We start from the raw sequence: 16,793 nt of genomic DNA, 5'->3' as shown, positions 1-16,793 counted from the left end.
ATTGATAGTATTTTGATTCTTGCGCATCTATGTTCGCATAACGTCCATATACTGCATACATATCAAGAAAAAGAGAGCATTTTATTCCTCATAAACTATTTATGTGTAATGTAGTTCCAAACAAAAGACAAAAACATTAGCAAAATCAATTAAATATTTTAGAACATCTTATATGGCTATTGTCATATTATTAAAATATTTCATATGGCCAATATAATAGTACACACCTTCACTGGCGTGGTCGCGCCAATAAAAAAACCCCATGCTTGAGCTGTTAAACTAGCGGCTATGCTGACAACCATGAAAGAAATTATGCGAGGAGTTTCTACGGGTTGTCCTGTTAACCAGTAACTCACGGTCAAATAGGTCGCTGCACAAGCTGCTTGGAACGGTATTTCGACGAGCAGTAGACTGATATAGTACGGTGCTAGCCCATACCACCGATTAAAGTGTTCCCTGCTGAGTATCCGCATTTCTTGTGGAACTAAAAGTAATTCAAACACTATAAATTCATATCATATTTTGAGTACATATATGCAAGTCTTAAATACAAATTGAAATTATAATTACTTTGATTATATTTTTTACAAACGCAATTAAAAAAATTGGATTTATGCAGAAATTTGTTTCACATCCTAGATATTATAACGAGTATTCTAGTTTGAGTAATTCTGTACATTATGTACATGTTATGATGTTATATTTTATGTATGATACTTGTTATGATTATTCTAAATTGAATTAGTCTCTAATCAAAATTGAAACAAAATAGTCTTTGAACTTCAAAATTCAAATCAGAGAGCAATTTATTTTGATGCTTTTATTGCATCATTTTTGGATATTTTTTTATCGTTATAGAGATTATTTTCACTTTCAGTTATTGTAATTTAGATCGAATCTACCTTGAAACGCTTTCTAAAAAAAGGGCCAAAGGAAAAATAAACGAAGAAGAAGGAAGCATATAAATTGATTAGACTAGGGCAATGGCAACCATTTATGGCTACAATTCAAATAAGCAAGAAGATAAAGTATATGTTGGTAAAACAGGAGTGTCGACACGACCGGGTAATTTTATAAGCAAAAAAGATGCATATAGCCGATGGGAGTGAATGGCCACTAGAGATACTGTTAACTCTCCTGTGCATTACGACTTGCGACTTAGCCTAAGATATGATCGTACACCATGTTTCCTTGACCTACATTTCTTCTTCTTCGTTACTATGTAACTTCCTTTTAATAATTATTTAACCCTTTGCACTCCGAATTTTATTTCAATTTCGTTTCCAGCAGCTCCCAACGGTTTTAAGTGTTTTATTTGAAATTTACTTTAACTAAAAAATAAGACAATTTAAATAAATAAAGGAAGAAACAAATTCACTTAAATAGAAGTTTTATTTACACTATTGTTGTATCTTGTAATTTTTAAGTGTATGATATATCTTGAAACAATTTTCAGGATGCAATCCTACTTTTCTTTCGCACGTTTCACAAAAAAAAGGTGGGACTGAAAGAAAGTCGAGTGAGACTCGACAAGGAGCTCTTGAGATAAAAACTGATGTCGAGTCACATTCGACATAGGAGTGCAAATGGTTAATATTATTATATTATCTAGTAATCTAATAATATATTTAACAATAATTAAATTATACTCTCTCCTTCATAACTGAAATGTTAATAGATAATTCTTAATAAATAGCTGAGTTAAATATAATTTTTAAATTCTCCAAAAAGTCATAGTTAATATTAGGAAAAAATTGAGTAATTTCAGAATTTGGTTCCTCTAAATATTTCAGTTAATGAGAAAGGTGAAGTTCCAATTTTATAAAGTTCGGTTATACATACTATACTAATCTTCCAAGAGAAAAACGATTAGTGTTAAATTTTTTACGATATCGGCGTTCATAAAACATATCGCCTAACCATTAAATATGCAAAGGGCAAATTTAAAAAAACCTGTTATATATATATGGAAATGAAATTGCAGGTAGTTTGAGAAAAAGGAAAGAAACAAAGTACTTAATACATACAAATTAGTATAGATATTGATCATTGATTTTAAAAAAAGAAATACGGAGAAACGGCTCTTAAGAAAGAGATTGGTAGATAGTTCAGGGGAGAAAGTTTCCTAGTTCTTAATCCTACTATTGTATTATACATATATATGTATACATCTTAGTGTATCATATACTTACTTAATATAAATTTTATAAGTGAAATGTTCATATGCAAATTCATATGTTTATGAGCACAACTGAAGAAATTTGACTTTAGGACCTGAAACCTAGGCTTTTTTTCAGTAAAAAGAATGAAACACTTAAAGCTTTTCTGTCAAATTTAAGATTTTACTAATAATAAAAGTTGAAAATAGTAATTCAATGTAGTGAATACTTACAGGCAAGTGTGACGGCCATTTTACCCGTGTAAACGAGTAGTAGCAAAGACCCGTACAGGTAAACGTAATTAGCAAGGACGCCGTTCGCTCTGTAACCGCTTCCCATGTACAGATAGCCGAAGATTACTCCAATTAACAGGTGACACAACAATCGTACTACCAATAATGTGTAGTCTCTTTTGAGGGAAAGTAATTGTCTCTTATAAAGTAGGTAACATTGTGCGATGAATCCTGCAGGTGTTGGTGGTTCATTTGCGTTTTCTATGTTAACAAAACGACGTAATAACGTAATAAATCGGCGGGGCTGTAAAATTGAACGAATTATGGGGTCACGAATGGACATTAATTAAGAACCAAGCAATACGTAGTTTATCATAATATTATAAATATTATAATTCAATTTCTTGTGATTCTAATGTTATAAATATTTAAATAATTCCATACTATTATAGAATCTAGATTTCTTGGAAGAAATATATATCGACGAAAAACTATTACACGAATTTTTAGAATTCCCTTTCATAGCCACAATGTAAGAAAAAAAGTATTAGATATGTAATGTAAATTGACTGAAAAGTACTTAAACACAATATTGTGTTAACCCAATGTTTGCTCTGAGCGAGTTAACTTTCATACATATGTGTAGTTATAGTAGAAGAAACTTCAAAGATATGTACAGTTATAGTAAGTGAAAAATATGAGAATATAAAAAGATATAGGTGAGTAAGGAGATGTTACAACTACCTTCTAACTGTGATTTCATCGCGTAAGTAACGGCTTTATTGTCATCTTTAGACACTGTTTCCACAGCAGCTGCTAATTTGTCCACAGTAACATCGTAATCTCCGATCGCTACTTCTAAAACTGTAACAATGAACGCGTGCACAGTTGTATTATAATTTTATTATCATTGTAAAATTGTGAATGAATAACGTCTATTCAAGGCCAAGAGGATTCTCAGTACATATATTATCAGAATTCATTATGTAAAATATTAGAAATATTACAGAAATAACAGATAAATATTATTTAAAAAGGTGAAAAATAAAGCAAATAATAAAATATCAAAATTGTAAAAAGATAAATAAACACGATAATAACATCAATAATTAATAAAAAAGAGATTCATAATGCCATCTTTTGATATATGTAGTTTCATAATGTAGTGATAGACTTTCCTTCGATGACCTTGAACAGAGTGCACATTTCATACAGTCTGTTCCGACTGTAAGCATGAAAATGACCCGAAAGGAATACCGCTGTACGTACGAAAGTCAGCTGGGTTGTGGTAAGGCGGGCAATCAATACCGATTGAGGACATATGAGGCAACAAAGATTTAACCGACCCCCTATATATGCAATATCCACCGGCAACCGCGTAAATGGCATCAAACATCTCTAAGAGCAACGCACTTGGTTGGTGTATCGTGCATATTATCGTACGCCTTTCTATTTTAGCAAGACGCTTCAGCAGTGCGACGCACTGGCTGCACGAAGACGAATCCAAACCTAAAATTACAAAAAAACCTTTTGAATTCTTTTTAGAATTTCAAGATTTTAAAAAATTTAAGGATTATTCGTATAAAATTTTTAAATAATTTTTATGTTATAAGTAGACTGCAAACGTTTGTGCTATTTTATATCTTTGTAAGTGCAACTTAGGAAATACAGTACTTTGGATACAACCATAAATTAATAAATAATATATAATATTTATATTATATATAACATAAACATGTGCATTGTCTACTGATAAAAATTGTAAAACTAATTGAAATGTTGAAGATATAAGTATTAAAAACTTAATGATTCTTGAAACATGTTAGGTATCTGTCTTCTTTCATAATTCAGTATTAAAACTCTAGGACTTGAAGATAATTTGAGGTTTCAAATTATCAATATTCAATAAAAGTTAGTATGTCACTAATATGTTGTCAAGATATCGCTAAATTATAAAAATAATTTTTACATGTTTCTAAGATACATGAACTGGCGATACCCGGAAATGCTGTTGTGCTTCATAACATGCATCAGCGGCAATGATGCAACTAAACTGAAATTAGTCATTACAAAATGTTGCACCGCCTACTCCGATAGGAGATTTTTATATTTTGTATCCACAACATAAAGAATCTACCATACTATTGCATAACATGCATATACAAATTATTAGTTTACTTATACTTTCTATAATTAAAGTTACTCAACTTTTTAATCTATATTTCTTTATTAGAATTATCTCAAAACTAACAATTGCTAAAACTAAAAATATCGGTATTTATATAGAATTAGAATAGAATGATGGATGAGAATCGTGTATAGCAAAATGTATTTGTTATTGCAAAGCGTCTGTATCGCACCAGTAGAGACCTTGTAGGATGAAACGTTCCAAGCATTCTATGATACGACCTATAATGGATTCAACTAGTAGCAATTGACTATCAGTGTTGTCTCAAACAAACACGTTCGTCGTTACCGGTTTTTTTCTATCGTAAATTTGCCATGTATAAAACCGTAGAACAACGTTAAATATTAAAACCATTAGAACAACGCAAATTCGAATCTATAGTTAAAGATCCATTAAAAAGCTATTGATAGACAAAGATGTTTGGTAAAGAAACTTCGATTAAACAATATTGTTCTTAATATCATATTTTGTAAACTTTTATAATTTTAAATTAGAAATTTTTATTCAAATAATATTAAAAGTTTTTCGAAATTCTTGTAATACACGATGATGTAGAATTAAGAAATTATAAAATAAATTTATATGTTCCAATTTATTTCTTAATAGCACCATCCTTCTTTCATATCTATAATCATAATCTTGTTAGCATTACGTAAAAAGAAAAATTCGAAAAACACCTTAAACGCAACGTCTAGTGCTTAGTGTTCATGCAGAAATATTTTGTAATTACCGGTTGTTGGCTCGTCGAGGAATAATACTGAAGGATTACTTAAAAGCTCCAAAGCGACGTCAAGTCGCTTTTTCTGTCCGCCGGACAACTTTCCACAAAGGGTGTCATAGCAATGGCTCAATCCTAACATTTCTAAGAGTTCCAAAACCTGATAACAAAAAATACATTACCCTTTATTACTATGTATTATTGCCATATTAATCCACATTGCGTAAATTGAATTTAATATTAAATTAGATATTTTTATATTATTAATTTTTTCAACTACTTGAAAATTTTTTGAGATTTTTAAAGCTTTAATAATGTGAAATAGTATCAGTATTTTGTAGACTTTTACATTGTTAAATTAGAAATTTTTATTCAAAAATATAATTTAAAAAATTTCTAGAAATTCTTGTAGCAATTGTAAGACTTTATGATGTGTTTTTAATCATTCATAATTTTGTAGGATTTTTACACTTTTCTATTACACAATTTTCAAGTAAATTATTTTGTTGCTAAATAATGGAGAACATTTGAAATTGATTTTGAATATGTAGTTTAGAATTGTATAGCAGGTTACGAACTTGAGTGTGTTTATAGGCTGAATTTATACTGTAGCCAAGTTTTAAATGTGCAGCTAATGTCATGGCTTCTCCCACGGTGATTCTTGTTCTCATTAAGGATTCCTGTTGTATGTAGCATGATGTTCTTTTCCATCTCTCACTGTACGGTACCCTAACTTTTCCATTCACTAGAATCTTTCCCCGAACGCCTTTCACTCTGAAACACCGTTTTGTTCCTAATTAATTCAATCGCATTGTTAAGATTATTTAATTTTTAAGAGAATATCCTAGAATACTATTGGATATTTTAGTATGATCAATATTCTTGAAATATATAATAAATAAAAATGTATAAACTGAATAAAATTGATATTTATTTAATTATAAATTCAAATACCAATTTTGGTAAAAAAAGCTTATAATATTGCATTCATGTGTAAAATATTCAGTGATCGTTTTTAGCTCATTGCCAGGATTTTCTTCGTATAATAAACTATTGAATCGATTAACATTTAATCTCATTCCGGACCACGTGTTGCGCAATCTAACTGCATTTAGATAATATTTACTGTTCTTTAGACCATGTTTCTTTTTTATGTGAAAATGTTAATATTTCAAAATATATATTGGAAAATCCCGTTCTCCCGTTGAAAACTACCTTTTATTTAATTTTCCATTTGTTTATGAGATGCATAAACGATCGATACTTTCCTCGAGATAAATGTTTATTTAAAACATCTAAAGAAAAAGCAATGGTAAATTTACATATTTATAGTGATTGATAGACTGAATAAAGAAAATGCAAATCTATTTCTATTACTATAAATTATTCTTAAAATAAATATTTTTTTAATAGGTAATTAATAAGTTTTAATTTTAAGATTTGTTTTAGATTAATTTTAGTTTAAATTATTCTCTTTAGATTAATCTTAATTAACAATAAAAACAATGATTAATCCATAAATTATGTTACTTAATTTTATGATTAACTAAGTTCATTGATTTTTTATCTGTTATTACTTCACTTTCATAACTAATTCCTTATCCAAATCAATTTTTCAATTTCCTTTTCTATTTGATTCTATATTAACTCAATCTATTTGTAATTATCCATGACTCATTAATTATCCTTAATGCATTATATAATAATCATTAATACGAACGGCTTTCTGGAAGAGTGAATTTCCAAGGCGATACTTCCTCCTGTTCCAGAAATTAATTAAGATAGTCATCGTCGATTTCGATGATCGTTACGTATAGTTCACGACATTGTACACAGTACAATTTAACATATAATTGCAACTTCTTAGGATTTATTCTAGTAGAATCAGATTCTAGAGAAACGTATTAGCAATTACTCGCGGAAATCATAATGCAATGCTCACTATTATTGACATCTTTAAATATGTAAGTACTTCTACAGAGAAATATGCTGACAGAATGATTTCTAAAAACATATGTTTTACTTACAATTAGTCAATGTATATTTTGTACTTTTGGGGGTAAATATTCACTAAAAAGGTCATCTTCGATTTCGATTTTGAAATATATTGTAGAGTTCAACATTTTGAACAATTTTTTTCTATACATATAATCCAGTAGCCAACCTTGATTTTTGAATTGCACACAAAAATATCTCGCCGCACTTAATCATATAAACAGATCTCGATACTCGATATGGAAAATCATCTGAAAATTGGGTCATGAAAAAGCCAACAAGGAAGATAACAAGGTTCACGCTCTGTGAGACAGACAAAGATGAGTAGAGCGTCTCTCATCTAAGTATTTATAGCATGTTGCGCATGCGTAACAAGACCTTTCTACTCTTCGATGTTGATTTTTCACGACTTAATTTTCGAACGATTTCTTCCATGCTTTCGACATATTAGTGTTGAGACTTGTTTATATAAACATGAATATATAATATGAATATATGACATAATGAATATATAACAATGCTGGCCAGTTACCTCACGGCGCGGAGACCGGGTTAATGCTAATATGGTCTGTCCAGCGAGACGAGAAGGTAGACATAATAAAACATTGCTGCTGTTGCAGCCAGTAACCATACTAACCCAATTCAGCTTGAAAACTGAAACCTACCAGAGGGATATTTTTGCGTATAACTGGAAAACTAATGCCGACGGCCGATTATATGTATAGGTTAGATATATAGGAAAGTTATTTGAAATATTGAGCTTTACGACACATTTAAAAATCAGTGAAAATAAAGGTGCCATCTTTTTTCTAAATATTTACCCTCTTTTATATACTTATGTCATTTAGATGCGTTAGTTTAAATATCTGAGTCATAACTTAAAAAAAAGAGAATTCAATGCAACACATAATACATAAGTTTCTATAACAGGTGTTTAAATACCTCCATGAGAAGCTACGTGTGCTATGATATATAGTGGATTTGTGTTCGAATGAATGAATCATCTAAAAATCGAATGCAATATGTGAGTTAAATTGTAATTGTACTTCATTATCATATTATGATAATTTAATATAATATATTTTATCAATAGGTAAATAATAATATAATATACAATATGTTTCATTAATAGATTTCTTATAGTATAAGAGATTCCTTATAGTAACGATCTTTTTGATCATGCTGCGTTCTTTCAGTCAGTTTCGACCCAATTTTCTAACTTTAAAAAATATTTCAAGTTTGGACAGAATGTGAGAAGATTCTGACTGGTATGCATGATTTCAATTGTATATGAAACATCCTCTTGGTTGAGTAAGGAAGTAATTAGTTAATTAAGAAACGATAATAAGGCAAATATTATAAGTATGGAAGGATGAATGAAAAAAATTGTAAGCGAAATTTATCTCTAGACTGATGAAACTGAAGTTAAATAAGATAAATAAATAATAATAATAATAATAAAATTGAATATCTTTTTGAAACATTAAAAATCTTTTTTGCATGCAAAAATTCAATAATCGTTAAAGCATAAAAAGCAATGTGCATGAATATTGAAACTCGTGATACGAATATTAAAGTAGTAAAGAACAGTATATACGCAGTACGTTCACGTTCAAGTGTACCGATAACTAGAAGCCGCTAAATCATGTTCTTAGCGTCCTTGGCTTAGGCTAACAAATACTCACGTATAGCCGGCTAGGACGTTCAACAAAGTCGACTTCCCGGCCCCAGAAGGCCCCATTATGGCGACTAGTTCGCCAGCTTTGAATTCCCCACTGATACCATGAAGAATTTCTTTGGATTCTGCAATTAGGAAAGGAAAAATTGTTTTCACTCTCTATACTATACTGTCTACATTGTACATGTAGTCTGTATTTGTTAAAGTAGAATTTCTTTGCTTCCTGTTATAAGAGAAAGGAAAAACTAGTTTTATTCCCTATAATTATGTTTTCTATATTTCCTAATCTGTATTTGTAAGATAGAATTTCTTCGCATTCTATACTAAGGAAAAAGAACATTTTTCTTTATTCTCTACATTATATTTCCTACATTCTATAATCTCTATTTTCAAAGTAGAATTTTCTTGCATTCTGCTTTAAAGATAGATCACAAATTAATAATTATAACGATGATTAACAGGACTTTTTCAATAAGAAAATGGAAAAACTGTTTTTATTCTTTATATTCCCTAATCTTTGTTTCTTAAAATATGATTAATTTTCTTAAACATACATGAAAGACAGATATCTCTATACTATCCTTGAATTTAAATAATTGTATTATAGCAATTGTGAAATTTTCAATTCTTAGCAATAAATAATAAATCTTAAATTGTTTTATTTTAGAAAGATTCAAATTAGCTCTACTAAAGAAATTTCTTAAATTTTTGCTGAAGAAGAGTCAATGAACGACAAAATAGGATGAGCTTCAATGGCTTCCATCAAATGTTAAATTAACGAACTAAAACACGGAGACACCAATGAACTGATATTACGATTTATCTTCAGATTATTTATCTATAATATCTATTCGAAGCATTTCCTCTCATTAATCCTCGCTTTATTAACAGAAGCAATTATACCTAAATTATTTAACACGGTCTTTTTGTGCCAATATTTTTAACAGAATTTCTCCTTGAAAAATATTTGCTCCTTTAAGAGACTCCAACTTCACAAAAAAATTAGTTTGCACATTCTGAGAAACCATAGTAGTCAACAACATGGTTCAGTGATGCAAAAAACGATTCTTCGTTAATCAGTATACTCAAATTTATCATATTTTAATCCTGTTTGACTTATCGTATCAATTTTTTGTTAAAATTGGTTGAAATGCAATATTAATTAGTCTTTTATGAATTTATCAAATCTATAAAATGATCTTATAGTAGATTCTATTAATGCATAACATTTAAGATTGAATTTTCTATGTCATTTAATTTGCGTTGCATTAATACATGAGAAAAATTTTGTTTTTATATTTATCTATGTGGAATGTTTATCCGTATAAACAAATATAAATGTCATGTCGAAACGAAAAATAAAAGAAGACAATGAAAATGGAATTAACGACACGAACAATCGATGACTTTGCACTAAGTCGTACAGTTCCATAACAGAGTGCATTTTTGTCCAGGACAAATATGTACATATTTGCTTCTTTAGTAATATAAATAATTGTAAGCTCTTGTAATAACAACATGGTATTAAAGTATAAGTATAAAGTTACTGTATCATATATGTATATTTTAGTATATATAGTATATATCTAGTATATAGTATATATTTCTACGATATATAGTATATTATAGTCGTATATACAGAGTGAGACAGTAAGAATCACCACCTGAGATAACTCATTATCTATTAACTACATCAAAAGATATTTGAAATAAAATTTATTGCATTCGAAGGGGATGATCAGATGAATCTAGTTCGACTTTTTAATACATACCTTATGTTTTTGAGATATTAAGGTGACCTTAAGTTTTTTAAATGGCACCATACATTTTTTATAACATTAGTCAATCTAAATGGATATTCTCTACAAGAGAGTAAAACACGAAAAGATGCGAAGCGATATTCTTGCATTTATGTTGTTTTTATCTATCATGCGTTAAATTTGACAAATTATAAATGTGTATGCAATGTTATGAAAAAATATACGGTGCCATTTAAAAGTCTCAGAGCCACCTTAAGATATCAAAATATATATATATAAGTATAACAAAAAAATGGAACTATATTCACCCAATCAGGTCTTTCGAATATAATAAATTTTATTTCAATCATTTTTTGATGAAGTCAATAGATAAACGAATTTTTTCAGTATATATAGGTATAGTTACCATATCGATGGTTTATTTTGAAAGTGGTGTAAATCTGCCTTCTTTTGTTTTGAAATATTGAAGTGTTTGGCGTTTCCATCAACTGAAAAATCCTAATAAGGTCTACTTAATTCGTCCATGTCTCTAGATGTTTAAATAGATGTGAATTCATTACACAAATGCTTTTTCTGAGAATTACCTAGCCTAATACCTCTTTTCAGGGTCATAAGTGAGCTTACTCTACTTTTAAAATTAGAGAATTGTAGAATTGAATAAATTTTGATTATTTAAAATTTATGTTTAATATTTGAAGATAAATAGAATGTAACTAAATAAATTGAAATTAACATAATATTATTATATTAGACTACAGTAAATATACCTGTATCACTATCAGATTCTAACGTTAACGGGAAGTTATCCATTGAGATAAGAAAGCAAGATAACAAGAATACGTAATACTTTCTTGAATTTTAAATTTGCACTTCGATCCGACTATATAAATATAGAGTTATTATTAATTTAATAATGCTTTAAGCGTGATAATACATACATTTAATTATAACAATTTAATTTAATGATAATAATAAATTAATAAATATAATAATTATTTACGAGTATACTACCTAATCGCATTTAAACAAGTTGTTCACATCCGTACATGCAATATTATGTTGAATACAAAGATTAGAATTATATTCGCTATCATTTGCTTTTGATTAGGTACGTCGACTGTTTGGTCAGAGTACAGATTACAAGAAAATGGCTTACATCAATTTCAAAATAAACGTTCCTGCAGTTTCATTTATTAACGAAATTTCAATTGATTAAAACGAACGAATATTTGAAGATTTAAATTATAAATTGTTTATAAATAAAAAGTTCAAATTAATATAAAACCTATATAGTTATGCTACATATACTGTTAATTATTACTATATTAACTACTATAGTTTACTATACTAAATATATTTTTACTACATATTATATTATATAATACAATATTTTTTCATTATATACTTTGTCATTTATATGCATACATAAATCATAAAATTAGTAAAAACACGCGTAAATGCACAGTGTTCATCGCAGGCATTCATATTGATGAGATGTGCAAACACAAAAAAAAGAAAAAAACAATACTCCATTGAACAGGTTTTTCTCGGAACATATTGAACATCGTCATATAAAATGCATGCGCTGTTGTCATATATATCATGTCGTTTCGCATTTATCAATTTTCAAACGGAAGTCGAATTCATTATTCCTAGTACGGGCAAGCGTATAATAAAGAATTGTAATATTTAAAACATTTATTATCATTCATTCTGTGTTATTTTGTCTTATTTCTATTTTTTAATGCCACATCAACTGCATATTACATCGAATTTAATAATAATAAATAATAATAATAGTCGTTTATTACGATTCTGTCTCGGTAGGTATAGAGATTTTTCTTATTTATCACTCTTATATTTTAAGCATCCTTAAAACTAATAGTTTAAATAAAAGACTTCTATTTCCAACATTGTTTGTTTAAAATAATATTCTATTTCCGTTTTTTTTTTTTATTATTCACGGTGTCTCAGAGTATTCCGTTGTAATATGCTGCATGCTGATTCCTTGAACATTTGTACAGTATATGTTCTTTGGTTTCAAGTTCATAATTATTGCATACCGTACATTGCACCATGTCTCTAATCTTACGGAATATGTCGTTTTTGTTACTTAAATGAGCTTCTTCGTTTCCAGCTAGTCTGAGCTGCGCTATGTTTCATATCATGTTTATTTGAAATTGAATATATGTAATCTTCACATTTATATGCCAGCAAATCCTTGATACTTTTGTACATCGGATTATAACTGGAATTTAAGATACTATGTTTGTCCTCTAGGATATACTTCTCCCTGATCTTCTTTAGGATGTTTGGTAAGTTCCCTCTTTGCTGATGGGTTGTATAATTTACTATAGCCCGTTTTATTAAATATATTTTTCATTTGTGTATACTAATTTCTTACGTTTGCACCTTTCTCTGCGTCCTCTAGTTTGAATATTTTCATTTTTGCTTTCCAGTTGTATTTATCTTCATGAGTGGTTTCCAAAGTACTCCCACGGAGCAGTTTAATTTTTGCTAGGAACTGTTCGCAGGCCTTATTGAATGTCCCTAAGGACGTGAAAGTAACATCTAGATACAGTAAATGTAGTATTTTAACACTTCTAATTCATTCTCATTATATTTTAGCTTCATCTCCCTCTTTAGTTTACCGGATTTGCAGAATACTATTATTATATTTTTGTTGGTGTTATCCTGGAGTTCATTATATCGAATTTCACAATAGTGATCTTCGATATTTAGATAATATTTAATCCTGACAATAAAACATAGGAATAATTCAATACGCAAATCTATATAGAACTGGTTCAATGATTGAATGTTAAGGTCAAGTATTAGTCGCACATAGAAATCAATTGATAAAAATTTGTAACTTCAAGTCGTCAATTGTTCTGCTCTAGCAGTGATGACGCATCTTTTCCTTTGTCAAGCAATGGACGATCCAAGAAATTATCCCAAGCGTCGCAAACTATATATATTATGTATGTACGTATATACATGCCTGCATGCCATCGAGTAGTGTGCAATAAAAACGAATTTATGGTTATATTTAACTACGCATACTATGAGTCTTCCTTATTCCTTTGAATTTTTATGAATAACAATTCTAGTAAATGATTTGTATAACACGTGTAGTAAACGGTAAAACTAGAAAAATATAACATACAAAAATATAAATATAACATTAAAAAAAAGATTGAAATAATGTTAAAGACGAACAATCGAATAGAATAATAAAATAGTCAAAATCGATTAAGATTCAAATTAGTTAAAATTTGGAACATAGATAAATGTTTGCGGTTAAAAGCCTGGGTCGACTTTTAATAAAACAAATTAGAATTAAGTGATGTCATATATTCACTCTACATTTACTGTTCTTATCGAAATACATACTCTTGATCCGTTCGACATAGATTCTTACGCAACAAAAAATGTTTATTTATAAGCATAGAACGTCAACCACACGTTTATTGTAATTAATTAAAAATTATTGTAATCAATCATAATTTCCTACACATGTGCTGACGTCTATGGTGGCGACCTCTTGACACCTGAATTTCCTTTTCGATCGATTATAACGCTTTCTGCCAACATCTAATAATGGCGAATGTTTCCAAAATGCCCAACATTAACTTTCTCCGCTCAAAACTTTCTTTGCTACTCTCAGGACCACTTCGACATCACTTTCTCTCAGAGTCACGACGACATTTATTACGCTAAAAAGCGGAGAAACGCGAACCAATCGGATAAGCTATTATCAAGCACCAACCTACGAGGTGAACTATTCCAAAAATAACCGATAAAATAAACGTTTTTGTACGTAACATTTTCAGAGACAAATATGGTTGCCTTTAATATATGTATAATAATTTTATCGGAAAGCGAATTTATTCATGAAGAGATTAAAATATCGTTATTATAATTACCATACAAGGTATTAATAAAATTGGGCGATATTCAAAAGATGTGAATCTAGACATAAGAACAATGGAGGAAGCTTATGTACATCATTTCTTAATGTTTAACATCTTATAAATATAATACTATACTGTAATATGATATTCATCAATGTTGTTATTGTCGTTCTGAAGTAAAGAAAAGCATAAATGGGAAAAAAGAGATCTATTAATATTACCATATTCATAAAAGATGATTCTGAACATTAAGACATCGTTGCAATAAAGTTATCATCACAGTAGAAGAAGATAGAAGTTTGTTATTCTCACTTTATATGAAGGGCAACACAGATCATTGTATTCGGATTGAATACAATAGACATTATATTAGAATTCTAACATTAGATCTTGAATAAACGATAAGAGATTCGATTTATATAGATATTTCGTATTCTGAATTTTATTTCCTTTCGATGTTCGAATTACGAAGCTCTTTGTATGATATAATTCTAATGAAATGTAACAGAACCTGGTTTGTTGACATCAAAGTGCTCGACATCCGGTCAAGGAGTTTCGGTAGTCATGCAGCATGCATCATCATGATACTGGGATCTATGCGCGTTTGACGTACCTCAACTAACCTACTTTCGTCCATGGCTTCGTATTCTTTCGGGAAAATTTATAACGGAAAAAATGATGCTTTAGAGTAATAGTTCTCAACCGGGATAAAATAAAATATTTGAGGACGCATTAAATTTTGTATAAATTACATATATCGATAAACATAGAAAAAATGACATAGACATTTAGAAAATCTTGTAAAATTATAATAATTTTAGTAAGTAATTAATGGCTGTAGTGTACCCACAAAAGTGTTTCGGTGTATTCTCAGGAGTACAGATTAAGAACCACTGACCTAATCTATTAAATTGTTCGTAATAAAATAGAAAAAATTACGTTAACTCATTGAATCTATCAAATTATCTATTGCAATTAATCTCTTTATCTTATGTTTTTTTTTATTTGATAATAATAATGTTTCGCTTCTCGGAATACATGGCTGTACATAACTTATGCATTAGGTTTCTTACAATAAAACGAAACAAATAGCGTCAAACAACTCTAAAATACTGAATGATCCCTTTATACATATTTTCAAAATCTAATTTATTTTTCTATATATGTATGAATTCACATGAGTTTTAAAATGTTCAAAACACGTCTATTCGTATTAGACATTTTATCTAATCTAGTTTTAATAAGTTTTTCACAATAAAATAGAAAAAATAATGTGAACTTACTGGGTCTTAACTGTCGAATGGTCCATTCTTTTACTCTATATCGGACGTCGTAAAAAGCGAGGTCCACCTCGGGCTTTCTGGGAAAAGAGTATTTATCTTCTACGAAATAATTCTTTTTCGCGGCAACTGTCACTCCGTGTACGTCATCGCGGCTGTTATGTTCGACCTGACAGCAGCTTAACGACGATCGGGATGGAGAACAGTGGGCAGAAGTGGTCATCGTTCGATAAACTACGTTTGGGGTTTCTTTCCACGAGTGTCGCTGCGTTCGTTCTGACTACGATTCACGTCTGTAATCGCATGTCTAATACAATACCAACGATTCTGTCCTTCTTTCCTCCCTTTCGATTGGTCGAGTCCCGATGGTTTTGATTTCCAACCGATTACTGTTCGCACATTATTAAGCCACGTGGTGTTCTGCAATAAGGCAAAACATACATAGGTATGATTAATACATTCGCATCATACTTATAATTACATTCTTTTAAATGATAACGTGAACAGATATAGGAAAACCAATCTGAACATGTAAATAAATTTAATAATTCATATTCCTTATATTTTTCTTTGATAACTGGAACTACCGACTTTTAACGGAGTACAAGTAAATATACAATGGTTGGAAACGATATTTATATTCTTATTTTCCAACATTTTTTAAACAATTCATTTTAGTATCAAATTGTTGTGGTTATACGAAAGAACATATTATCAAATGATATGACAATTATAATTTAATATACTTGGACCTTATTAATCAGTATGTAAATGATATAGTAAATTCAACAGTATGCAAATATTTTTTATAGTCACTATACTATACAGACAATAATAATTAGACTGCGGATGTTTATCTATCCATGTG

At 29.3% G+C, this 16,793-nt stretch overlaps 1 protein-coding gene across 7 annotated transcripts in view; it reads right to left on the bottom strand.

The window, feature by feature from the left end:
• The window catches only part of LOC122569754 (ATP-binding cassette sub-family G member 4), a 36,458-nt gene that overhangs the window by 2,187 nt on the left and 17,478 nt on the right, over positions 1–16,793 (bottom strand). For 6 of the 7 annotated variants that reach the window (XM_043731299.1, XM_043731298.1, XM_043731300.1 and 3 more), the window contains 8 exons: positions 15,929–16,345; positions 8,979–9,096; positions 5,877–6,072; positions 5,311–5,458; positions 3,662–3,901; positions 3,137–3,256; positions 2,393–2,653; positions 228–484 (listed from right to left, as the gene is read on the bottom strand). In XM_043731299.1, coding sequence (XP_043587234.1) covers positions 228–484; positions 2,393–2,653; positions 3,137–3,256; positions 3,662–3,901; positions 5,311–5,458; positions 5,877–6,072; positions 8,979–9,096; positions 15,929–16,148 — 1,560 coding nt within the window. In that variant the 5' untranslated portion in view covers positions 16,149–16,345. The remainder of the gene's footprint in view (positions 1–227; positions 485–2,392; positions 2,654–3,136; positions 3,257–3,661; positions 3,902–5,310; positions 5,459–5,876; positions 6,073–8,978; positions 9,097–15,928; positions 16,346–16,793) is intronic. The other variant, XM_043731303.1, reaches the window with a different exon arrangement.

Source organism: Bombus pyrosoma, linkage group LG7, assembly GCF_014825855.1.
Source record: "Bombus pyrosoma isolate SC7728 linkage group LG7, ASM1482585v1, whole genome shotgun sequence".
Taxonomy (NCBI): Eukaryota; Metazoa; Arthropoda; class Insecta; order Hymenoptera; family Apidae; genus Bombus; species Bombus pyrosoma.
Note: the sequence above shows the minus strand (reverse complement) of the source record. Positions and strands in the feature narration are given on the sequence as shown.